At 39.8% G+C, this 27,174-nt stretch overlaps 1 protein-coding gene across 2 annotated transcripts in view; it reads left to right on the forward strand.

Moving 5' to 3' along the window:
- Nucleotides 1-27,174, forward strand: part of LOC126278416 (TRAF3-interacting protein 1) — a 272,794-nt gene that overhangs the window by 36,670 nt on the left and 208,950 nt on the right. For both annotated transcript variants that reach the window (XM_049978524.1, XM_049978525.1), the window contains exons 2-3: nt 12,991-13,108; nt 26,997-27,109. In XM_049978524.1, the coding sequence (XP_049834481.1) occupies nt 12,991-13,108; nt 26,997-27,109 (231 nt within the window). The remainder of the gene's footprint in view (nt 1-12,990; nt 13,109-26,996; nt 27,110-27,174) is intronic.

The raw sequence follows: 27,174 nt of genomic DNA on the forward strand, positions 1-27,174 counted from the left end.
CATAGTATTTACCCCTTCGGAACACCTCTAGCTATTGTAGGTGTTGGACATGTTTGACTGTAGTAATGTTGAACCTTTTTTCCCATAATGTGGGAAGAATAAAACTCTCGGAAACTGCCATTGAAGGGCTTAGCAAAATTGCTTGAGGCTTAACATGTAACCGCAGTATCGAACATTGCATTCTAATTTCCAAATTAGATTTCGTCTTCTGCGAAATTAGTTGTGAGTAAACGCACGGCGCGTAATAGGCTGGCAGCGCCCCACTCATAAGAATACTGGCGTGTACGCCAAATTGCTGCCCCCTGTCTGTTCCTCCGGCGTAAATTTCATGAAAGCATTTGAATCAACGAAAGGCTTGCAGTTACTCTTCGTTTTCTGGACAAGGGAGATTCGTTTCAGAGCCTTGCGTATTTGTTTCACATTCCGAAGCAAGAAATATCCCCTGTAGTACCTGAAGTATGTGAAACTGTGGTGGGAGTACTGAAGGATTATGTAAAGGCAAGTAAACGAAAAACATAGTTAAATAAGCATCTTTTCCTAATGTTGTTATTTATCTGTTACATCACAGATCTCATCAAACACAACTTCTTCAATTGTGTTATCACTGTCTTCATAACTCGTAAATGTAACGGGGGAATTATTACTTGATGATGATGGCCCTGCCACATTCATACCCACTGTCGACTGCTGTTTTTCAAATATGCTACATGCTGTTTCGTTAACATTTCATTAAGCAAAGCCATTGTTTTTGCTCTTTGTAAGTCTTACAATTTCCGTAACACTGATGTCACATACTCCCCATATGTGCTACAGTCATGGTTCTTCTTATCGTCTTGTTTTTGCAGCACTTTAGTTAATCATTGAGACGCAATCTTGTAGGGTTGCTGCATATCTTTTTCTCTCCCATCCTTCTAATTTTTCGTGATGGAGGACTGGAAGGTCCATCCCCAAGAGCTTCATCTTTCTTTATGCCCTCTGGTGAAAGTACGAAAACCTGAAATCAAATTTAGCTACAATTTTTTGTACGCAGATATCGGCTGTCAAGGCAGAATATCAGATGGTGGTGTGTTCAAAAACGCGAGTGTAAGTAAGTTAATTAACAAAAAGAAACAACTTGCCGCTACAAGCTGAATGCTTACCATATGGCACAAAGGCCCTGCCATATGCTTTTGTAGCAGACGATGAGTTTCCTTTAGAGGAAAACATGTTAAAGGTTCAAAAGAAAGAGTTTTAAACTACAAACTTTCTAGGGCCAGGATGGTTGTTGAGAACACTTTCGGCACTATGGCTTCAACACACACATAACAATTAAATCAAATCAAAACCGTATGCAACACCCAAGACTTATCTGCATCACCAAGTTTAGATCCAAAGTATGATACATAAAGCTTTTTCACGAAGTCTGTAATGTTTCGTTGGTGTTTTTTAATCACAAATTCATCACAAATATAGGAAAAACTGTCAACAGAAATTTTACAACAATGATTAGACATTGTACTGAGGACATATACAGGAAATGGGAAAGTGAGGTTAGGTTGACAGTAAACAAAACAACATCTGTTAACACAAAAATAGAATCGGCCTTTTTTGCCAGCAAATATTTTTCAGCAATGCTATCAACGTTGTTTATATTCATTACACCTCCTTTTAAAATAATTTGACCATATAAAAGCCATTAAATTCTTTAAAAATTCGCTCAGTTTAATAAATTTAACTGTAAAATGTGAAGAAATGGTGTGTGATAGTTAAACTGTATCATATTGTGATTTCCCACCCTAAAAAACATAAGAATAAGGTATTTTCAGTAAAACAGTTTCACTTCAGTTATTTGTACCTAGCTCTGTCATGTCACAGTCGCTAGTTATACTAGTATTTAAGTACTGGCACTGTAAGAAGGTGCAGATAATGTGTACCGGTATTATGTTGAGGTGTGTGGCTGGCAGATACTTTCACCAACAGCAATTCATGCGCCATCAGTTCACGCCTCTACAGTCTCTCGCTACGGTTACTACTGTAACAGTCTAAATTGATGGATATATTAACTCTCCTTTGAACAGAGTGATATACACCTATTCTTTCACAAAGAAAAGGATGTGCTGCCACCTCTGTGATAAAGAATGCAGTACAGTATAATACAGTCATAAATTATCTGTCTGTTATATCCAAAGACTGCTGGCTATGGTGTATCCAGATTTCAGAATGAGCAATTTAGAAATGAAAGAAGCTGCCTCTTTTTCCAGAAGATATATTGTAAAAAAAATAATGCAAAAGTGAGTGAGTGAGTGAGTGAGTGAGAGAGAGAGAGAGAGAGAGAGAGAGAGAGAGAGAGAGAGAGAGAGAGAGAGAGATATCCCCAGACTCGATAACGGGAAGAGACAACTGTTTGAAGAGTGAAAAAATTGATATGGGCTTAAGGAAACATTAGAATACAGATATATGCTCATCTATCATTTTGTACATATCTATTTTTGGTATGGGAATGTTTATATTGCAGCTTTTCCCAGTGTTCTGATACTTATTAAATGACATATACTTTGTCGCTTGCATAATACATAGCCAAAAAAAAAACATCGACAATGGCGCAAGGAATGTGCAATGTGGTATACAGGCCAATGAAATTTTATGGAGATAAATGAGGTTCTGATACCCATTTTTTTTGCTGTTTTTGCGACGAGTGAACTGTATAGCGCTAGTCATGAAGATACAAGACCCAGCTATTGGGTAATTGCAAGAAGTGAAGGCAGTTGTGTAACTTGCTGTTTGTTTATATTGAATCAAAACACAAAATATATCTGAGCGTCAAGGCTTTAGCAGAGGTAGCACCTTTCAAAGTATATGGGCCACATGAAAAGGGAACTATAATTGTGTGTAATGAAATTTTAGTAATAGTATTATAATTACATTTCATGTGGGGCTGTACGACTATACACAATTGCCATTCTTATTGATACATTGATTCTAGCACATAGGGAGTGGGTGGCTTCATTATGGAAATTTCTGAGATGCTGATGGATACAGTTTTCCACAGTTACCTACACTTCCTTGTCACAGGTCAACTTCTGACGATTCAGAGACTGCTTTAAAGTGCTAAAGATCTGCAAGTCACATGGGGAGATATTTTTTGAAAGAACTAGAGGATGGTCTTGGCCACACATCCCTTATAATGCCGACATCATTGGGATATTGTACACAGTGCTCAGTTCACGTCATCCATCTTGTGATAAGTTTGTGACTGATGCTCCCCTTCTGAGCAAAGAAATTTGATAACCATTCTTTGTCCTGACGGGGAGGAAGTTGTTGTTGTTGTTGTTGTTGTTGTTGTTGTTGTTGTTGTGGTGGTCTTCAGTCCTGAGACTGGTTTGATGCAACTTTCCATGCTACTCTGTCCTGTGCAAGCTTCTTCATCTCCCAGTACTTACTGCAACCTACATCCTTCTGAATCTGCTTAGTGTATTCATCTCTTGGTCTTCCTATATGATTTTTACCCTCCACACTGCCCACCAATACAAAATTGGTGATCCCTCAATGTCTCAGAACATGTCCTACCAACTGATCCCTTCTTCTAGTCAAGTTGTGCCACAAGCTCCTCTTCTCCCCAATCCTATTCAGTACTTCCTCATTAGTTATGTGATCTGCCCATCTAATCTTCAGCATTCTTCTGTAGCACCACATTTCGAAAGCTTCTATTCTTGTCTTGTCTAAACTATTTATCGTCCACGTTTCACTTCCATACATGGCTACACTCCTTACAAATACTTTCAGAAACAACTTCCTGGCACTTAAATCTATACTCGATGTTAACAAATTTCTCATCTTCAGAAACTCTTTCCTTGCCATTGCCAGTCTACATTTTATATCCTCTCTACTTCGACCATCATCAGTTATTTCGCTCCCCAAATACCAAAACTCCTTTACTACTTTAAGTGACTCATTTCCTAATCTAAATCCCTCAGCATCACCCGACTTAATTCGACTACATTCCATTATCCTCATTTTGCTATTGTTGATGTTAATCTTATGTCCTCCTTTCAAGACACTGTCCATTCCGTTCAGCTGGTCTTCCAAGTCCTTTGCTGTCTCTGATAGAATTACAATATCATCGGCAAACCTCAAAATTTTTATTGCTTCTCCATGGATTTTAATACCTACTCTGAATTTTTCTTTTGTTTTCTTTACTGCTTGCTCAATATACAGATTGGATAACATTGGGGAGAAGCTACAACCCTATCTCACTCCCTTCCCAACCACTGCTTCCCTTTCATGCCCCTCGACTCAAGATAAGTCGTAGGGTCAGTATTGCCTCACGTGTTCCAATATTTCTACGGAATCCAAACTGATCTTCCCCGAGGTCATCTTCTACCAGTTTTTCCATTCATCTGTAAAGAATTCATCTTAGTATTTGGCAGCTGTGACTTATGAAACTGATAGTTCGGTAATTTTCACATCTGTCAACACCTGATTTCTTTGGAATTGGAATTATTATATTCTTCTTGAAATCTGAGGGTATTTGGCCTGCCTCATACATCTTGCTCACCAGATGGTAGAATTTTGTCAGGACTGGCTCTCCTAGTGCTGTTAGTAGTTCCAATGGAATGTTGTCTCTTCCTGGAGCCTTGTTTCGACTTAGGTCTTTCAGTCTTCTGTCCAACTCTTCAGCAATATCATATCTCTCATTTCACCTTCATCTGCAACGTCTTCCATTTCCATAATATTGTCCTTAAGTACAATGCCCATGTATAGACCATCTATATACTCCTCCCACCTTTCTGCTTTCCCTTCTTTGCATAGAACTGGGTTTCCATCTGAGCTCTTGATATTCATACAAGTGGTTCTCTTTTCTCCAAAGGTCTCTTTAATTTTCCTGTAGGCAGTATCTATCTTACCCCTAGTGAGATAAGCCTCTACATCCTTACATCCAAAATTTTTGAGAAAGTAATATACATGAGAATCTGGAACTTCCTGGTATGCAAAAAAGTGATTTTGAAGGGGCGGTATGGGTTTGTCCACCATTACAGCAGCATCCAACTTAATCGAAGGTGTCACTCAAGCAATAGATAATAAAGAACATGTTTGTGGCATCTTTCTGGACTTACAAAGAGCATTTGACTGTGTTGATACGACCATATTGCTGGACAGACTGTGGAACTATGGCATTCGAGGCACAGCCCATAATCTGTTGAGGTCCTACTTCACAAATAGGAAGCAGTTTGTGTCTATTAGTACTACGGATGGAGCATACACATCAAACACCACTGACATAAATTTTGGTATTCCACAGTGGTCAATATTAGGACCACTTCTTTTTATTATTTATGTTAATGATATTCAGCCCATAACAAACCTTGCAACAGCTATCTTATATGCAGATGATACCACGTTAATATGCTGCACTCCAAGCTATTCGCAGCTCGAAGTGGTATCCAAACTGCAGCAGGCTTAATTCTGCAATATTTTAGTGAAAACAAACTAAAATTAAACACAAATAAATCTGTCTATATTGAATTAGATCTTGGGAGGCAAAAAACTAATGAAATCCAAATCTTAATGGGTGATGAATACATTAAAAAACAATACTCGACCAAATTTCTTGGCTTGACACTTAATGCAGAGTTAAACTGGTCTGATCATGTGAATGATATTTGCAAAAAGCTATGTACTACCATTTATGACCTAAAAAAACTGACACCTTTTTGTAACATCACCACTCTGAGGCAAATATATTTTGCACTATTTGAATCCCATCTAATGTGTGGGATAGAGGTATGAGGATCCAGCAGTAAAGGTAATATGAAAAGTGTACTTATCTTACAAAAGAAGGCACTTAGAATTATGGAAAAGAAATGTGCCAGGGAGCCCTGCAGAAATTTGTTTAAAGAATTTAAAATATTAACTGTTCATAACCTGTATGTGCTGAAGATAATCATTATGTCAGTAAACAGTAACAAAACACTTAATAAAGAAATACACAATCACAACACTAGAGGTAGAGAGAGACCCTACATCATCTCCCATAGAACAACACTTTATGAGAAAAGCCCTCACTATGCAGGCATAAAACTACTGAATTGCTTCCATCCTAATATCTTCAAATTGTCCATTACAAAACTAAGAACGAAATAAAAATTATGGCTCCTAAACAATCCTGTATATTCAATAGACGAGTTTCTAGATTTAGTACACTCGTATGATGAAGACCATCTATCTAAAAATATATGTAATCTCAGATCTTAGACTGTTTCACAAACTGTAAATATTTGTATGTAAGATATGAATACTGTGTCACAAACTGTAGATTCCTTAATCTTAGTATGGCAGCAACAAATTTTTTATGTGTAGTCCATATATGTAACTCTGTTCTCTCAACTAAATTTAGAGAAAGTTGTGTAGATAAAAGTACCAGCCAATAATATGTAACCATAGTAAGTAAGGATCTGACTTACCCAGAAGACTGGAACAAAAAAACACCTTTTTTGTAATCAGTTGATATTGGATCAAAATAAATAAATAAACAAAATAAATAAGTAAATAAATAAATTTGACCTCTAGCCATTCCTGCTTAGCCATTTTGCATGGGAGGAAGCTATCATGCAAAAAACTGTGGAAGCAACTCTCTAGAAATGCAGAAATTACTGCTGGTCCTCTTTTCAGTTTGGTTTATCTTATATAACCACTACTATTTGGTGGTGCATTTGATTTGTACTGAATTTTAGAGACAGGCATCAGTGTGGTGGACCTTGATGTAAATCTGGGTGTATGCAACTTTTTAAACCCATTTCTTACATTAATGTGAAAATCAATTGTTACATTCTATGAAGCAGGACAGTTAGAACTTAGGTGTGAGTCCATCTGCTGCCAATATCATGTATGGATTCGAACCCGTGAGAGACTGACGGTCCCTAAACTGTGGAAAATCCTCTCTTAAGTGACTCACTAAAAGACTGCCTGGACCTGGTATTCATGTCCAGATCTGTTAATCTGAATGAATGGGAACTCCATAAAGGTGAAATAATCAGTTGTAGACTGATAGATGATCATAAATTGGGGGTAGGCTTGCATTCAATGTATGTGCAGCACGGATAGGAAGTGCCCCTATGTAAAGTTGGTGCAGAGGGAGGAACTGTGTCTGCTAACTAGCAGGTGTACATGGCAGTGGCACATGGTTAGTGACTCCAGCACAAGAACAACACTTAACAGAAGTTTGTCACAGTTATCACAATTGTCAAGATACAGATGTTCAGAAACCAGAAACTGCAGATTGGACCCTAGGCAGTCGACCTTCAGATTGCTGACACAGCTACTTTGGCACAGTGTGCACACACTGGGTGCTTTTAGATGGAATGTGTTTACTGGTAATGATAGAGTGGTGAACAATACAAAAGTTTAAATTTATAGCAGAAGTATTAAAAAATATATAACACTCTTCTTAAGAGATAGGGATTATTCTGCTGCCATTTCAATATCACAAATCTTGGTGTATCGCTAACTTCAGTATGATACTCCTGTGGATTTCAAACTTTCAAAAGTTGTATTTACTTGTAAGAGTGTACAAAGTCTAGCTAATATCCACCTTTCAGTTAATATGCAGCAATGTTTGCAGAATGTGGTAAAGGAACTTTCATCTGTTAAAATGATTATAGTGAAAGAACTCAGTTACCAACAAAACTAATCACATTGTGTTTTGTGAGACTGGACAATAACACTGAGTAACAAAGTTACGTGTGTGTTGTTTTCGGTAAAAACACAAAGTTTTGTCACTGATTCACTCAGCTGTTGCAAATATGTTTCTTCACACTCCACATATCAGCGTCTTGTTACATTGTATCCTACTTTGAAATAATTGGCCCATATATATGTAAAGAGGCTGGGAGAGGTATAACTGTTAATATTTGCAACAATGTAAGGAAAGACAGATTCATACTTACCATAAAGAAGAAATGTCTGGTTTCAGACAGGCACAATTAAAAGACACTCACATGTAGATTTTGGCTCCAACCTTCATCAGTAAAAGAGACACACACACTGTTAATACTTGTCAGATATGGGAGAGGTTACAGAATTTCCTCACTCTAGAGCTGTGGTAAGGTGGGATCTCTTGCTGGACAACAAGGTTTCAGCGAGATGGTGAGACTGTATGTATTGCTAGGATATATGTGAGTGGGGTTCATAAATTGTTTCAAGGGCTCATGATCTCTAGAGGAGGGTATATAGCATGTTCTCCACATTTACCCAGTTTAAGCGTATCTGACTTATTCCTGTGGGGCTATCTTATATTGCATATCACATTAACAAACCTCAGAACATTATGCAGCTGAAGACTGCTGTTTTTAAGAGAAATCCAGCTACATTGTACAGAATGGTTCAAGCAGTGGTGTTTAATCTCTGTGGAAGATTTGAAGGCTCTAGTAAAATTTGTAGGGAACATTTGATAGGTGAATAATAAATGTCACTGGTTGTAATATGCAAATGGCACTTTATTACATAAAAATATTGACACTTATGTTTACTGTTGTTATTAGGGAAATAAAACTGCCACTTCATAGGGCCCACCTTATATAATGCAGATTTGCGTATGATTAATATAAATACCAGGTGACCAAAAAGTCAGTATAAATTTGAAAACTGAATAAATCACTGAATAATGTATATAGAAAGTACAAGTTGACACACATGCTTGGAATGACATGGGGTTTTATTAGAACCAAAAAAATACAAAAGTTCAAAAAATGTCCGACAGATGGCGCTTCATTTAATCAGAATAGCAATAATTAGCATAACAAAGTAAGACAAAGCAAAGATGATGTTCTTTACAGGAAATGCTCAATATGTCCACCATCATTCCTCAATAATAGCTGTAGTCGAGGAATAGTGTTGTGAATAGCACTGTAAAGTATGTCCGGAATTATGGTGAGGCATTGGCATCGGATGTTATCTTTCAGCATCCCTAGAGATGTCGGTCAATCACGATACACTTGCAACTTCAGGTAACCCCAAAGCCAATAATTACTCGGACTGAGGTCTGGGGACTTGGAAGGCCAAGCGTGACGAAAGTAGTGGCTGAGCACACGATCATCAGTAAATGACGCACATCTGTTGGACATTTTGTGAACTTTTTTTTTTCTAATAAAACTCCATGTCATTCCAAGCATGTGTGTCAATTTTTACCTCTCTGTCTACATTATTCCGTGGTTTATTAAGTTTTCAAATTTATACTGCCTTTTTGATCACCCAGTACATGGAGTAAGCAATATAAGAAGCCTCACAGATTCAAATGTCTTACTTTTGAATGAATGCTTGGCTGATCAGATGGAAATAAATGTCAGAGAGCTGCTATAGAGACATACACTTGTCATGATGATGATGATGATGATGATGATGATGATGACGATTGATGACGACGACTACTACTACTACTACTACTACTACTACTACTACTACTATCACTTTTGGACTGCCCATGTGTACATCTTAAACTGTGTACTACATAGAAGTTTCTTAACTTTATTTGACTTGAATTGTTATGTGTTACCTTTAATCTTAGTGTTGTGTTTGTGATGGTAGTGAAGCTACTCAATTTATCCACTTTTGGCTTTAAATAAATACTTTGTTATATGTATGAAAAAGCTGATAATATGTAAAAAGCTACCATGTTTCCAGTAGAGAAATGTTTTACATGTCAATGCATTTATTGCATCATACAGCTCCCTCATAAAAATGAGCTTTCTAAGTAGCATGGAATACGAAAGTAATGTAATAACACTGTTTATGACAAAACTTAAATATCTACTTAACAGTCACTGAATCGGTAAAAAGATGAGCAAAATTTATGGAAATATTAATAGAAAAAATATTATGGTTGAAACTGTGTACTACACAGTTTAGGCCAAAAGTAAAATAGGAACAACTATTGAGGTAGGCAATAATTCTCCCTGATTTTAAAATTAAATAACGGTAATGCACAGATCATTGGAAGAGTGCAACATAGTATTTTATACAAAAGCTGGTAACAGATGGTGCTGTACTCTGTCCACCATGTCAGTGTGCATAAATAGGCAGTCTTTGCATCACATCACAATCTTTTTTAAAATGTTCATCACTCACAGTAGGGGCATGGTGCAAGTGAACAGTGAAATTTTCTGTCACATCTTGTGTCTCGGTGGAAATGAATTCAATCACCACACATCCCGATGACTTGAGCTCATCCAGCATGGTGGGATGGTCCGAGTAGGTTGTGTCTTTCAATGTAACCTACAAAAAGTAGCCACAAGGAGTCATATCACGTGAATGTGGCAGCCAATTCACACCTGTGCCTGTAAATTTGGGGCAGTCCATACACTGGACATGTACTTCATTTGTGAACCAGATGTAGCCAACATAAAATTTTTCATTATCTGTAATTGTGAGAATTTTGTTTCAAAGTCCTCTCTTTGTCACCCAGCAGTTACAGGTATAATATAGTGACATTAGGTTTTGAATAGAAATGTGTAGACCATTTCTCACCATCGTATGTATGCTGGAGCACTTCAAATCAGTCTCTGCCGGAATTCTTCAGACGGATTTTCTCATATGTTGGTAAGTCCAGATACTGTAGAAACATTTTCAGGAGTAACTACAATTGGCCTGGGGTCAATATTCCCAGCTAGATCAGCCACACTACACTTCCATTTGAATTTGACAAAGAGCTTTTGAATGCTTTGGGTCCTTTTAAAACATCAAATTGTGTATGAATATTGCACCTTCTGCATCTAAATGACTACTCTGCAATTCACATTTAAGTGCTTGGTGGAGGGTTCGTTGAACCACAATCATACCATCTCTCTACCATTCCACTCCCGAACAGCACATGGGAAAAAGAACACCTAAACCTTTCTGTTCAAGCTCTGATTTCTCTTATTTTATTTTGATGATCATTCCTACCTATGTAGGTTGGGCTCAACAAAATATTTTCACATTCGGAAGAGAAAGTTGGTGACTGAAATTTTGTAAATAGATCTCTCTGCGACGAAAAACGTCTTTGCTTTAATGACTTCCATCCCAACTCACGTATCATATCTGCCACACTCTCTCCCCTATTACGTGATAATACAAAATGAGCTGCCCTTTTTTGCACCCTTTCAATGACCTCTGTCAATCCCACCTAGTAAGGATCCCACACCGCTCAGCAATATTCTAACAGAGGACGAACGAGCGTAGTGTAAGCTGTCTCTTTAGTGGACTTGTTGCATCTTCTAAGTGTCCTGCCAATGAAACGCAACCTTTGGCTTGCCTTTCCCACAATATTATCTATGTGGTCTTTCCAACTGAAGTTATTCATAATTTTAACACCCAGGTACTTAGTTGAATTGACAGCCTTGAGAATTGTACTATTTATCGAGTAATCGAATTCCAACGGATTCCTTTTTGTAACTCATGTGGATAACCTCACACTTTCCATTATTTAGCGTCAACTGCCACCTGCCACACCATACAGCAATCTTTTCTAAATCACTTTGCAACTGATACTGGTCTTCGGATGACCTTACTAGACGGCAAATTATAGCATCATCTGCGAACAACCTACGAGAACTGCTCATATTGTCACCCAGGTCATTTATATAGATCAGGAACGGCATAGGTCCCAGGACGCTTCTCAGGGGAACACCTGATATCACTTCAGTTTTACTCGATGATATGCTATCTATTACTACGAACTGCGACATTCCTGACAGGAAATCATGTATCCAGTTGCACAACTGAGACGATACTCCATAGACCTGCAGCTTGATTAGAAGTCGCTTGTGAGGAATAGTGCAAAAGCTTTCCGGAAATCTAGAAATATGGAATCAACTTGAGATCCCCTGTCAATAGCGGCCATTACTTTGTGTGAATAAAGAGCTAGCTGCATTGCACAAGAATGATGTTTTCTGAAACCATGCTGATTACGTATCAGTAGATCATTCCCTTCGAGGTGATTCATAATGCTTGAATACAGTATATGTTCCAAAACCGTACTGTAAACTGACGTCAATGATATAGGTCTGTAGTTCAATGGATTACTCCTACTACCCTTCTTAAACACTGGTGCAACCTGCACAATTTTCCAATCTGTAGGTACAGATCTATCGGTGAGCGATCGGTTGTATATGATTGCTAAGTAGGGAGCTATTGTATCAGCGTAATCTGAAAGGAACCTAATCGGTATACAATATGGGCCTGAAGACTTGCCTACGTCAAGCAATCTGAGTTGCTTCGCAACCCCTAAGGTATCTACTTCTAAGAAACTCATGCTAGCAGCTGTTCGTGTTTCAAATTCTGGAATATTCCATTCGTCTTCCCTGGTGAAGGAATTTCTGAATTGCCATAATACTGTGTTCTAACCTATGATATTCCACTACCAGAAACACATGTTATTCAGTGGAATATATGATTTCACCTCTTTCTTTGGGACACTAACCTCCTTTCACATTTTGACTGTGGACTGATCGCTCTTGGCTTTATAGTAGTATTTTTAGGCACTACGTATTGCGATTGCAGTTCCACCCTCAGTATGAAACTGTTACAGCTTTCACAATAAACATACTGTTTATTGTTTTCTTCTCTTGATCTTTTTTCTGCATGGCATTAATTTTGAAATTTTACAGCCCTCAATGTTCTCCTTTACAATGGGATGTACAGAAACCACCTTCATGTAACTCATCACCACAATTCTGCAGCTGCTGTATGTCCTGTATTTTCATTCCTCTGTTTTTTGCACTTCACTTTGTCACTACGAAGTGAAGTTTGAAGGAGAAGATGCATCTGTGATCATAATTTTTGGGCATAATTCTGTATAAACTTGATTTCTCCTAATGAATAATTTGCATAAATATTCTTGTAGAACAAGCTGTTGATGCAAAGTTTTAATTTTGTTACTGTCAGCCTGTTTGAGGCACTTTGCTGTTTCTTTTCTATCTCAGCACAGTTCACTGCTGTTTTCACTGAGACTATTAGAAATTTTATCTATTTTTGTTTAAGGTCATTCGAGAAACTGGGTTCATGAGTGGAGTTTTCTCACCCGATGAACTTAATCATGAAAATATAAAGGACAAGGAAAGCAAAATAGCATTTCTGCAGAAATTAATTGAGACAGTGAGTAAGTATGAAGGTTCTGTTCATATCAGTTTTATTTGCACACACTTTTAATGTAACATGCTTTATATAGATGATATCAATTTGGTTGTCAATACTCCTAAGCCAGAACTAATAGAAAGAACAGGAAAGTGTGTCCTTCAAGTTTAATATATGTCAATTAGCAGAAAAGTGACTTTTAGTAATCTCTGCTTTTCTATTAGGACCATAAACATCAACTATAGTGTAGCATAGATAAAAATTACCTACTTTGCACCTTACCATTTAGTCAAGCATTGTCCATCCAAAAAATTCCAAGGCTGATTTCATTCCCAGTGAATAAGTAATGTCTATGCAGTAACTACAGTTGCAACTTGAACTAACAACTGCAAACAAGTTTTGAGCAGGCAGTTTTAAGTAGTGGACATGTGGCCTTAGTGTGCCGATATTGTGCTCCAAATCAAAGTAGAGCAACATGTCTAAATCACATGACTTTTGAAGATTAGAGAAGTGTGTTCAAAGTTTAAGATTAGAGAAGTGTGTTCAAAGTTTGCCTGCAAACATTGATTCCCAAAAAAAATGACAACATATGGATGCATGCTGTTATGGGATTGAAATTTAAAATGTGAACAATTCTCTGAGAAATATCACAGTTGACAATACTTGTTGTTATCAATACGACCTACCACAAAATGACAGAGTGCAGAAATCAACATAAAAGGTCATCACTTTCACCACATAATTGATGTTCATGCAAATGTGACCAGTTGAACAACATCCCAAGGAAGGGCTTTTGTTATAGCTGCATATGAGTGTATGAACGTTCTGTGCATTGTATTAAAAAAAAGGGGGGGAGGGGGGGTGAAGCCAGTAGAGCACCTTAAATGTTAAGACCACCACCTGAACTTTTCTCTAATTTTTTATTGGTCCAGTCTCAAAACTTTTGGACTGATGGACTAAGTTAAAGAAATGTCATTGAGGTACCTGATTTGAGATTTGTTTAGTCTTGAAAAATAAGTAGATCACCCATCTAAAAAAAAGAAAACTGAATGAAACACAAAAAAAATGGGTTTTAAGAAAACGAATGTTTTGTCACAAAAGAAACTTTCGGCCAACAAGGCCTTTGTCAAAACTAGATGTCACACACACACACACACACACACACACACACACACACACACACACACCTCTCTCTCTCTCTCTCTCTCTCTCTCTCTCTCTCTCTCTCTCTCTCTCTCTCTCTCTCTCTCGGCAGCTGAAGCCACACTATAAATAGCACCAGCAGTGCAACTGCGTGGCATAAGGAGGAGGCTGGGGCAGGGAGGAGGAGGGATTGCAGGATTGGGGGGTGGGGGAGGGGGGGGGTGGAGTGGTTAGTGCTGCCAGGCAGAGTGCAAGGATGAGGTGGAGAGAGGGCAGGGCAGCTAGGTGCAGTTGAGAGGGTAGGCGTAGGGTGAGGGAAAAGGGGGAGGGGGAGGGGCCGCTATCGGAAAAGAAGTAAAAAAGACTGGGTGCATTGGTGGAATAGAGAGCTGTGTAGCACTGTAATGGGAATGGGGGAAGGGGAAAGATGAGTGAGGACAATGACTAATGGAAGCTGAGGCCAGGAGGGTTACGGGAATTTAGGACATATTGCAGGGAGAGTTCACACCTGCACAGTTCAGAAAAGTTGGCATTGGTGGGAAGGATCCATATGGCACAGGCTCTGACACAGTCATGTTTGGCAGTGTGCTCAGCAACAGGATGGTCTACTTGTTTCTTGGCCACTGTATGTTGGTGGCCATTCATGCGGACAGACTGTTGGTTGTCATGCTCAGATAGAAAGCAGCACTTTGGTTGCAGCTTAGCTTGTAGATCACATGACTGGTTTCACAGGTAGTCCTGCCTTTGACAGGATAGGTGATGTTTCTGACAAGAGTGCAGTAGGTGGTGGTAGGAGGATGTATGAGACAGGTGTTATACTTAGGTCATATTACCGGGATATGAGCCATGAGGTAACAGTTTGGATGCAGGTATTGTGTAGGGATGGACAAATATATTGTGTATGTTCAGTGGAATACCACTGTCGGAGAAGTGGGGAGGTTAGTGGGCAGGATAGTGGGCAGGATATTTCTTATCTCATGGCACGCTGACAAGTAGTTGAAACCCTGGCAAAGATGTAATTCAGTTGCTCTAATCCAGGTGGTACTGAGTTACAAGAGGAATGCTCCTCTGTGGCCAGACTGTGACACCTTGGGAGGTGGTGGGCCACCCTGCTCACTTCCTACTCCTGCCAAGGAGTACCATTGTCCACCACCTCTACAACAACCTCCAAACCTCCACCTCCCCCTCCCGTTTCCTCATAACTGACAAACTCTGTCTTGCAGACCTACTACATTTACCCCACCCTCCAAAACTCCCACTACCACACAGAATCCAAAACCTAAACAGACCCAAAACAAAATCATGAACCTTTCCTCCAAAAGCCTTAGCCCTGCAGTAACATGTGTCTTTTTGAAAGGCATCACCTTTTGCCCCACTCCCAATTCAGTCATGCTGGGCTGGTTAAAGACCTTCTCTCCTTCTCCCGGTGCATACAGTGGAAACACATTTTTTGCTGACTACATTATCCGTAAGACTCAACCAGAGACCAAAGTTGAACCCTGCCTAAATCAATTCACTCCTCCATCCAACTGTGACCCACCCTCACTGCCCCCAAATCAGCCCCTGTTAACTTTCCAGAATTTATTGCCTCACCACCATTCCCCAAACCCCTTAACATGCAAACTAACCTTACATCCACAGAAAGAACTGCAATCCACCATCTAAAAACTGATCCTGATTCTGTTGAAAGATCCAATCGCCATCCCCAAATTGCTCTTCAACAGTGGGAAGCAAGAAGGTGCTTGAAATATAAATGTAGGCCTATGCTGTGATTGTGCCATGCTAAACAACAAGGGGTGCAAGCCCCCTCCATGAAAAACACAACTACAACACCACACTGTCTCAGAGTTTTACTGTTGGCACTATACACGCTGGTAGATGATATTCACTGGGCATTCCCCATACCCACAACCTGCCATTAGATCGCCACATTGTCTACCGTGATTCGTCACCCCACACAACATTTTTCCACTGTTCAGTCGTCCAATGTTTATGCTCCTTACACCAAGCAAGGCATCGTTTGGCATTTACCGGATGATGAGCTTATGAGCATCTGCTTGACAATAAAATCCAAGTTTTTCATCTCCTGCCTAGCTGTCATAGTACTTGCAGTGGATCCTGAAGTAGTTTGGAATTCTTGTGTGTTTGTCTAGATAGATGTCTGCCTATTACACATTACGACCCTATTCAACTGTCGGCGGTCACTGTCAGTCAACAGACAAGGTTGGCCTCTACACTTTTGTTCTGTACATGTCCCTTCACGTTTTCACTTCGCTATCACATCAGAAACAGTGGATCTAGGCATGTTTAGGAGTGTGGAAATCTTGCGTACAGACCTATGACACAAGTGACACCAAATAACCTGACCACGTTCAAAGTCTGTGAGTTCTGCAGAGTGCCCCATTCTGCTCTCCCAAGATATCTATTGACTCCTGAGGTGACTGATATGGAGTACCTGGCAGTAGGTGTCAGCATGATGCACCTAATATGAAATCAGTATGTTTTTGGGGGTGTCTGGATACCTTTGATCACATAGTGGACTAAACACCAGCAATACCTCCACTTCAACAGCTGCCACCCATTCCATATCAAGAAATCCTTTCCATACAGCCTAGCCACCCATGGTGATTGCATTTGCAGTGATGAGCAGTCCCTCTCTAAGTATACTGAGAGCTTCTCTGAGGCCTTTACAGAGCATAATTATTCTCCCAACCTTGTACAAAAACAAATCTCCTGTGCCTTATCTTTTCAATCACTCACCACCTCCCAAACTGCCACTGTTCAACCACAGTGGAGCATTCCCCTCGTAACTTAGTACTTCCGAGTACTGGAGCAACTGAATTACATTCTTCACCAGGGCTTCACCTTGTCATGCCATGATATGAGAATTGTCATGCCCAATATCCTTCCCACCCGTCCTACAGTGGTATTCCACCATCCACTGAACCTACACAATTTCCTCGTTATGTCTATGCAACCCCTTCATGGTTCATGTAGCTGTAATAGACCTAGGTACAAGACCTGTCCCACACATCCTCCCACCACCGCCTACTCCAGTCTGGCCACAAACATCACCTATCTCATCAGAAGCAGAGCTACCTGTGAAACCTGTCATGTTATCTACAAGCCAAGCTGCAACCACTGTGCTGCAGTCTATGTGGACATGACAACCAAAAAGCTGTCTGTCCACATGAATGGCCACTGACAAACTGTGGCCAAGAAGCAAGGGGACCATTCTGTTGCTGAGCATGCCACCCAACATGACATTCTTCATTTCAACTTTTCTGAACTGTGCATGTGGGCACTCTCCCTTGAATATATCCTACATTCCCGTAACTCTCCTGGCCTCAACCTTCGTTAGTCATTGTCCTAACCCATCTAGCCTCTTCCCTATTCCTATTCCTGCAATATACAGCCCTCTATTCCACCTACTCAATCTGTCTTTTTACTTCTCTCCCTTCTGCTAGACCCCCCCCCCCCCCCCCCTCCGTCTAACCTCCTAACTGCACCTAGCTGTCCTACTGTCTCTCCACCTCATCCCTGCCCTATCCTACTATCCCTTCCTGTATCTGCCCCAGCCTCCTCCTTACCCCCACAAATTCACCACTCTCATCATTGCCTGAGACTGCAGTCGTGTGTGTGTGTGTGTGTGTGTGTGTGTGTGTGTGTGTGTGTGTAAAAATTGTTCTGCAGTATTTCAGAATATTAGCAGTGTTTTAGAGCATTAACAATGTTTAAAGTGAAGGTGCGACCAGTGGCTAATTCCGGCATTTAAATATGTAATCATTGATGTTTAATTGTACATTTATTACCAGATTTCAGCAGTAATGTGTTTGTAGCCTTTTTTTTAAGATGAAACAATCTGTTATTGTATTTTGGCATTATAGTTTTATATTATTGTCAGTAATAACGGGAAATTATGTACACTATTTAAATATTCCCTAAGTGTGTACGTTGGTGTCAGTAACAAACGTGCTTCCAGTACTAAATATTGAACTTTATTGATGACCCTGCCTTCAGATTTATACTTGATTGTGATTATATGTGATGTTTGGTGGAGATGCTGGGTACTTCAAAACATCTGCATCACCATGGTTCTAATTCATCAGTGTAAGAATTTCCTGTATGAACAGGAACCAGACCCCAAGCATTACACTGTTCCTAAGATCCATATAGTCAGGAGACATTTGGATTCCAAAACATTAATAAATCAGCTGAACATCCATTAGTATTTTCCAGAGAAGCTGGTCAGGACCCAATAAAATGGCTGTGAGCAGAGGTGGAATGATATCGTGTTGGACGATACTATCATTTCTGGAAGAAATGTGTATTTTTATGTGGATGGCACAACCCAACAGTGGTTTGAGTACAAAGAAGAGAAGCTCAATAACTGGGACAAATGCCAGGCTGAACTGAAGAAAACATTTGGGGACAATTGAAAGTCCACTTACTGGTAGAACAATTGAAGAACAGGGCCAGGCATCTTGGGTAAATGACACATTTGAACATACAGAATGTTTTGGCTATGTGGCACATTATGAATCTTAACATCACAGAAGCCAAAAAATCTCACATTTGATGAAAGCAGTCGTACAGGATATGTACTAAGTTCTTCTGCTAAAAGGTATCACAAAAGAGGAATTCTTCAAGTGGTGCTGTGGGGCGGCGAGTGGAAATGTATTTGTTTATAATAAATGTAATGTAGAATGTGGAATGTTTTTCCTGGCACATGCACCATATGTGGGGCAGCGGGTGGAAATATTATTATTAAAATGTGGAATGTTCCTATGATTTATTTAATCCTGTTGTTTGCCGTTCTCAACACTGGCTCTCTAACTACAATATTGGCAACCAGAAAGTGATTAGCAAAACGTGAAGACTGTAATTAGAATTCCTAGTACCCACTTCATCTGAGAAATACACTTATAGCTACAGCTTATAGCTCTGAGGAATTGGGAGATTGTCTGGGATTCATAATCAAAAACGATTCTCTCTAAAATGCTCACTATATTCTGAAAGTCACAGACCAAAACAAATCCACACAATCCAACTGCCAGAGCAGTTCAGAGTCTAATGCACTGATGCAACTATAATTGTTCAAATTAAATGTTTAAGTGAATGTTCGCCATAATTTGATGATAATGTTCATCAAACACGACGCTAAATAATGGTACAATGTCTGTCCCACGGCGGCACGTGAAAATACGACATACGCAAACTGAAAATAGATCATTAAAATCATCCCAGAATTAACACTTCACTCGAAAACGATTTCATGGTTATGTGTATCCTGAGTAACTTATTATGGCGTCCGAGGCTGTTTATAGCAATGATACCGACGCAACGTGACTCCCGGCACAGATGGTGTGCTAATCAGCATTTGGAAAGAACTGGGGCCTTTCTTTCTCATGCAGCATTCTTATATATAAAGCCGCGGTGCGGACGGCTAAGGGAACGCCTGATTAAATCTGCTCTCCCGACTACCCGCTGGGCTAGTAATGCACCACTTTAAGTTGTCGAATAAATCATTGCTTCCTTTCCTGATGGCCGACGAAGCTCTCAATTTAAATGTGCAATCAGCACACAGGTAAGTAATCATAATAAAAGTCTGATGTGGCTCAGTCAAATATTTTGAGCGAGAGAATTAATTTAATTACACTACTTGCAGTAGACGAGCTCTGAACTTGCCCTTTGGAGATACGCTATCCCTATAGTTTTATAGTTGTTCTGTTGAAACTTCTCACATCTTTATGATTATTGCAGATCTCCCTTTTACTTAAATTTAAACATCCTAGCCTTATTTATTAGCCTACTTAATCTATCTTGCTTCCTTAATTTCTAAGACAAAAACCAGAAAATCATGAATTTCAACAAAAATTTTAATTTGTGTGATCCAAAATACTGTTTCTACTAAATTATTATGCAAAAGGAATCTAAATATAAATTTTTAAGTTTCTAGCTCTTTTCTGTTGCGCCAATGATTTTTACAGAAAAACGTCCAAATTTCGAAAATGGTTAAAGTTATTGAACTGATATTCAACACATATTGATTTAGTATTACTCCTGACATGCTAGAAACGTTTCAGGTTATTTACTTGATTTTTAAAGTATTGCGCAACATTTATGACGTCAGAGCTAGTTACAGCGGACTGGCTGGCACACAATGGAAAGACTGATGTGAATTTTATACGGTGTGAGTAGGCTGCTTTCCTACAGTGCCATCAAATTGAGGAAATTAACAGAAAAAAAAGGAGTCGAATGAAAGATATATGACCGACTGCCAAATGAGATCCCTATGGCAACTGTGGAAGACCACCACATGCTCACCTCTCTCATGCACCAGGTAGTTTGGTTGGCTTGTTTTGCGGGAGGAGACAGACAGCAAGGTCATTGGTCTCATCGGATTAGGGAAGGAAGTTGGCCGTGTCCTTTCAAAGGAACCATCCCGGCATTTCCTGGAACGATTTAGGGAAATGACAGAAAACTTGAATCAGGATGGCTGGACACGGGATTGATCCGTCGTCCTCTCGAATGCGAGTCCAGTGTGCTAACCACTGCGTCACCTCGCTTGGTTGCCAGTAAGTAAGAGAAGAGATACAGAACTTTATGGCAGCCACAGATGTACTGAGTATACAAAAGATAGCATCCTTCACTGTTGACCCAATATGTCAGGAGGTAATACAAATTTTGAAGAAGAGGTGTATTGATGTTTAGCACAAGTCTCCACCACCAGCTGAACATGTCAATAACAATGGACTCAATTGACTTATGCCACCGCCATCAAATGACAACGCAGCACCTGTCCAGTGTGGATACAACCAACTCCTATGCCAAGTAGATGCCTCACAGGACGGACCGACCTTGGGAGGACAATTTGTTGTTGTGTTTCCATTGTGGATGCTGTGGGCATATTGCAGAGAAAGAAGAATATTTGATGGCTATTGTGCTGCAAATATCCATCAAATATGCCCACAGCATCCATAATGGAAACACAACAACAAATTGTCCTCCCAAGGTCGGTCCATCCTGTGAGGCATCTACTTGGCATGCTATTGTGCTGCACCCCCCTCCCCTCCCCTCCCCCCACGAACCACGGAACTTGCTGTTGGTGGGGAGGCTTGCGTGCCTCAGCGATACAGATAGCCATACCGTAGGTACAACCACAACGGAGGGGTATCTGTTGAGAGGCCAGACAAACATGTGGTTCCTGAAGAGGGGCAGCAGCCTTTTCAGTAGTTCCAAGGGCAACAGTCTGGATGATTGACTGATCTGGCCTTGTAACAATAACCGAAACGGCCTTGCTGTGCTGGTACTGCGAACGGCTGAAAGCAAGGGGAAACTACGGCCGTAATTATTCCTGAGGGCATGCAGCTTCACTGTATGATTAAAATGGTGATGGCGTCCTCTTGGGTAAAATATTCCTAGGGTTAAAATAGTCCTCCGTTCAGATCTCCGGGCAGGGACCACTCAGGAGGACGTCGTTATCAGGAAAAAAGAAAACTGGTGTTCTACGGATCGGAACGTGGAATGTCAGATCCCTTAATCGGGCAGGCAGGGTAGAAAATTTAAAAAGGGAAATGGATAGGTTGAAGTTAGATATAGTGGGAATTAGTGAAGTTTGGTGGCAGAAGGATCAAGACTTTGGGTCAGGTGAATACAGGGTTATAAATACAAAATCAAATAGGGGTAATGCAGGAGTAGGTTTTATAATGAATAAAAAAATAGGACTATGGGTAAGCTACTACAAACAGCATAGTGAACGCATTATTGTGGCCAAGATAGACACGAAGCCCGTGCCTACTACAGTAGTACAAGTTTATATGCCAACTAGCTCTGCAGATGATGAAGAAATTGATGAAATGTATGATGAGATAAAAGAAATTATTCAGGTACTGAAGGGAGACGAAAATTTAATAGTCATGGGTGACTGGAATTCGAGAGGAAAAGGGAGAGAAGGAAACATAGTGGGTGAATATGGATTGGGGGAGAGAAATGAAAGAGGAAGCCATCTGGCAGAATTTTGCACGGAGCATAACTTAATCACAGCTAACATTTGTTTCAAGAATCATAAAAGAAGATTGTATACATGGAAGAATCCTGGAGATACTAGGAGGTATCAGATAGATTATATAATGGTATGACCGAGATTTAGGAACCAGGTTTTAAATTGTAAGACATTTCCAGGGGCAGATGTGGACTCTGACCACAATCAATTGGAAATTAGCTGTAGATTACAACTGAAGAAACTGCAAAAAAGTGGGAATTTAAGGAGATGGGACATGGATAAACTGACTGAACCAGATAGTTTCAGGGAGAGCATAAGGGAACAATTGACAGGAATGGGGGAAAGAAATACAGTAGAAGAAGAATGGGTAGCTCCGAGGGATTAAGTAATGAAGGCAGCAGAGGATCAAGTAGGTAAAAAGACAAGGGCTAGTAGAAATCCTTGGGTAACAGAAGAAATATTGAATTTAATTGATGAAAGGAGAAAATATAAAAATGCAGTATATGAAGCAGGCAAAAAGGAATACAAATGTCTCAAATATGAGATCGACAGGAAGTGCAAAATCGCTAAGCAGGGATGGCTGGAGAACAAATGTAAGGATATAGAGTCTTATCTCAATAGGGGTAAGATAGATACTGCCTACAGGAAAAATAAACAGACATTTGGAGAAAGGAGAACCACTTGCATGAAAATCAAGAGCTCAGATGGAAACCCAGTTCTAAGCAAAGAAGGGAAAACAGAAAGGTGGAAGGAGTATATAGAGGGTCTATACAACGGTGATGTACTTGAGGACAATATTATGGAAATGGAAGAGGATGTAGATGAGGATGAAATGGGAGATACAATACTGTGTGAAGAGTTTGACAGAGCGCTGAAAGACCTGAGTCAAAACAAGGCCCCCGGAGTAGACAACATTCCATTGGAACTACTGATGGCCTTGGGAGAGCCAGTCCTGACAAAACTCTACCATCTGGTGAGCAAGATGTATGAGACAGGCCAAATACCCTCAGACTTCAAGAAGAATATAATAATTCCAATCCCAAAGAAAGCAGGTGTTGACAGATGTGAAAATTACCAAACTATCAGTTTCATAAGTCACAGCTGCAAAATACTAACGCGAATTCTTTACAGATGAATGGAAAAACTGATAGAAGCAGACCTCGTTGAAGATCAGTTTGGATTCCACAGAAATGTTGGAACACATGAGGCAATACTGACCCTACGACTTATCTTAGAAAACAGATTAATGAAAGGCTAACCTACATTTCTAGCATTTGTGGACTTAGAGAAAGCTTTTGACAATGTTGTCTGGAACACTCTGTTTAAAATTCTAAAGGTGGCAGGGGTAAAATGCAGGGAGCAAAAGGCTATTTACAATTTGTACAGAAACCAGATGGCAGTTATAAGAGTCGAGGGGCATGAAAGGGAAGCAGCGGTTGGGGTGGGAGTGAGACAGGGTTGTAGCCTGTGCCCGATGTTGTTCAATCTGTATATATAAATCGGGTGATGCTGAGGGAATTAGATTAGGAAATGAGGCACTTAAAGTAGTAAAGGAGTTTTGCTATTTGGGGAGCAATATAACTGATGATGGTCGAAGTAGAGAACATATAAAATGTAGACTGACAGTGGCAAGGAAAGCGTTTCTGAAGAAGAGAAATTTGTTAACATCGAGTATTGATTTAAGTGTGAGGAAGTCATTTCTGAAAGTATTTGTATGGAGTGTAGCCATGTATGGAAGTGAAACAAGGACGTTAAATAGTTTGGACAGGAAGAGAATAGAAGCCTCCGAAATGTGGTGCTACAGAAAAAAGCTGAAGATTACATGGGTAGATCACAAAACTAATGAGGAAGTATTTAATAGGATTGGGGAGAAGAGAACTTTGTGGCACATCTTGACTAGAAGAAGGGATCAGTTTGTAGGACATGTTCTGAGGCATCAAGGGATCACCAATTTAGTATTGGAGGGCAGTGTGGAGGGTAAAAATCGTAGAGGGAGACCAAGAGATGAATACACTAAGCAGATTCATAGGGATTTAGGTTGCAGTAGGTACTGGGGGATGAAGAAGCTTGCACAGGATAGAGTAGCATGGAGAGCTGCATCAAACCAGTCTCAGGACTGAAGACCACAACAACAACAACATTGTGCTGCAAGACTTCAACAATAACAACGGTACTGTTCATGCCAGTCAGCTGCTGACAATTGTAGTCTACCTGTATGGCGAAGCTGATTGCCGCACTCTAGACAAGGTCGCTCCCCGACACACCGTACGCAGTACAAATCGTCCTACAGAGGCACAAGTCAGTCACCTAGCCACAAGCTTCAGGAAAATGAAGTGAGGTGACCATCCATTGAGGTAAGGCCTCCATAGAAGCAAATCCTGCGTGTATGTGCCAGCCATCAAGATGTCAGGAAATCCCATTGACATCATCGTCGTTGGCGAACCTGTCCAGTGCTAGTCAACTCGAGGACTTGCTATTCTATACTGTCGGTTGCTTATTGTCGTCAATTAAAGGAGGTTATGTTTTGCGATATGAAAGTGATTTGCTGAACGTCACAAATAGGAAATATCTCTAGTGAGCAGAAACATGTATTGCAAGACTATCTATCAATGACAGAACTCTGCCATTTGAATTTGTCGTTTTAACAGAATGCAGTCATAATGTTATTCTCGGATGTGACTTCTCACAGAGCACTTTAATAAGACATTGACAGATTTGCTCTTGATGCACGGGTAGATACTCAGGATGACTCTGTGAAACACCTCATCACCAGGACCGAAGAAGTAAGGAAGCTGGCTTACATTCAGATCGTTGATGCACAGGAGAAAGACTAAGAGTGCTAAAATGCCAAGTGATCGGTGAGACTTGGTATGTATTTTTACACCTTTGCAGGAAGTGCGGCTACCAGAAATGTTACTGAAGCGCAGCTTTGGGTCATATTGTTTCCTTTGTTGATTGTCAGACATCACTTATGATGTTGAGAGTTATTACACTTTATCAAGAAGTGAGAAGTACCGAAATGTCACCCCCGTTGTCTGTAAGGAGCCCTACTATGGTCCAGAGATACAGATTGATGATGAGAGGTTAAATGAAACAGAAGACCCACTTGACAGTCCCAAAGCTTTGGTGGGAGGAGCTTCCTTCCACTATCATCATATTGAAGAGGTTATAACAACATGGCCAGAATGTGAAGATCTGCCAGTGCTGCTATACACAAGACCATTGACGGGAGCTAGATCATGGGTGTTGTAGCTGGCATCAGTGACTACTTCTGAAACTGCAACCCACTTTATCTCGAAGAGTCAGAACAATTGTCTGAGCTGTGATGCTTTAAGTGTGGTGTAGTGACTAACATCACTAGCTGGCATTCTGTGACTCGCTAGTTGAGACCTGGCCACCAGCAATTACTTTTTGTTTAGAATTTTTTGTTTCTGGAAAGTTCTTGAAATATTATACATTTGTCATGTTTGTATAGTCTGTAATATTAGATGTCTGTATAAATAATAGCGTTCTGGAACATTTCATGTTTGTATGAATAATTGCACTCTCCATAAAGGTCAATTCTGTTCTTTCCAGTAATAAGTAAGTGTTGATGACCCTGCCTTTGGATTTGGGGTTGCTTGTGATTTAGACATAATAATATTCCATTGTTACTTGTCATTTTGACTGTTTTTGCCTTCAGGCACATTGAAGCTTGCTTTTTAGCTTACAGTGATTCAGACATTGTTTAAGCAGGGACTTATCATAAATAAGGCTTTGTTCTCCTACCCATGACATTTGTGGTCCAAAGCACACCCCCGTGCTTTCACTAATCAGTTCAACCAATCTTCCGTATCCATACCTGTTGAGGTGTAGACCCCTGCCTCGTGAGACTCAATTTGTATCAGTATGACATTTCAAAGTTAGCTGTGACATTGCCATCCACAGGCTGAATTATCTGCACCACAGTACCATAAAGATATTGTTGATGATAAGTCCACAACACCTCAACAAAATGCAAGCTTGTGCTAGAAGGCAAGAAACCTATTGTATCCTACTCACCACCTGTCATAGGTCCAGATCCCTTTAAGATTGTTTCCTGCCTGTTCCAGTCTAATATGTTTCTGTATCAGTTATACAGTGTAAAACTAAAAAGATATTGATTTATCCAATTTCATCCTATCAGTTTTATTATTTTATTTTACTATTTCCATTCATATAATTGACAATTTTTAAATAGAACCCTTAAGAAATCTGGCCTCCCTCCAACAAATACATTTCACATTCGGAAACATGTGTTCAAGTTTATAAAAGAATTAAAAGGTCTAAAGCTGAGTAGTAAGAGCCAAGAACTGTACAAAACCAAGAAACAGTCCATAAGAAGGACCCTACTGATATCCTATTCAGGAGAAAAGCAAATAAATTAAATGCATTGATCACTTTCGGAAAGAAATAAGGAAGCTAAAACAGGAAAAAAGAAGCACTAAAGTAATGCATACAATGGAAGCTAGATGCTGTTACATTAGCCAGAGAAGCATGTAGAGGAGCTAAGTGTTGTAGGACCTGCTCAGAATAGCTGCCGATGCTGGGGATTGATGATTCACACAGCTAGGATGTGATTAATGCACAATGTTTGTTGTTATTTAGGGTTCACTTTTTTATTCAAAAGTTTTCTAGTGTGTACTAGTTTTATCTCAGTAATAAACTAGTTAGAGTCCATTTTTGCATTGTTTTAGTAAATGTAGTTATTTTCTTATTTCAAATTATTAAACTTTTTTCTATTTAGAGGCAACATCTGACAGTAACATAACAGCTCGACCTTCGAAGATTGTTGCCGGACATGAACCTACAAAGACCAATGAACTATTGCAAGGTCTTGCAAAGGCATTGGATAAAAAGGTATCAATCTTTCTTTCTTTCTCTTTCAGAATTCAGCATTTCTCCTTTTGCTTTGTTACCCTCAA

This window comes from Schistocerca gregaria, chromosome 6, assembly GCF_023897955.1.
Source record: "Schistocerca gregaria isolate iqSchGreg1 chromosome 6, iqSchGreg1.2, whole genome shotgun sequence".
Lineage (NCBI taxonomy): Eukaryota > Metazoa > Arthropoda > Insecta > Orthoptera > Acrididae > Schistocerca > Schistocerca gregaria.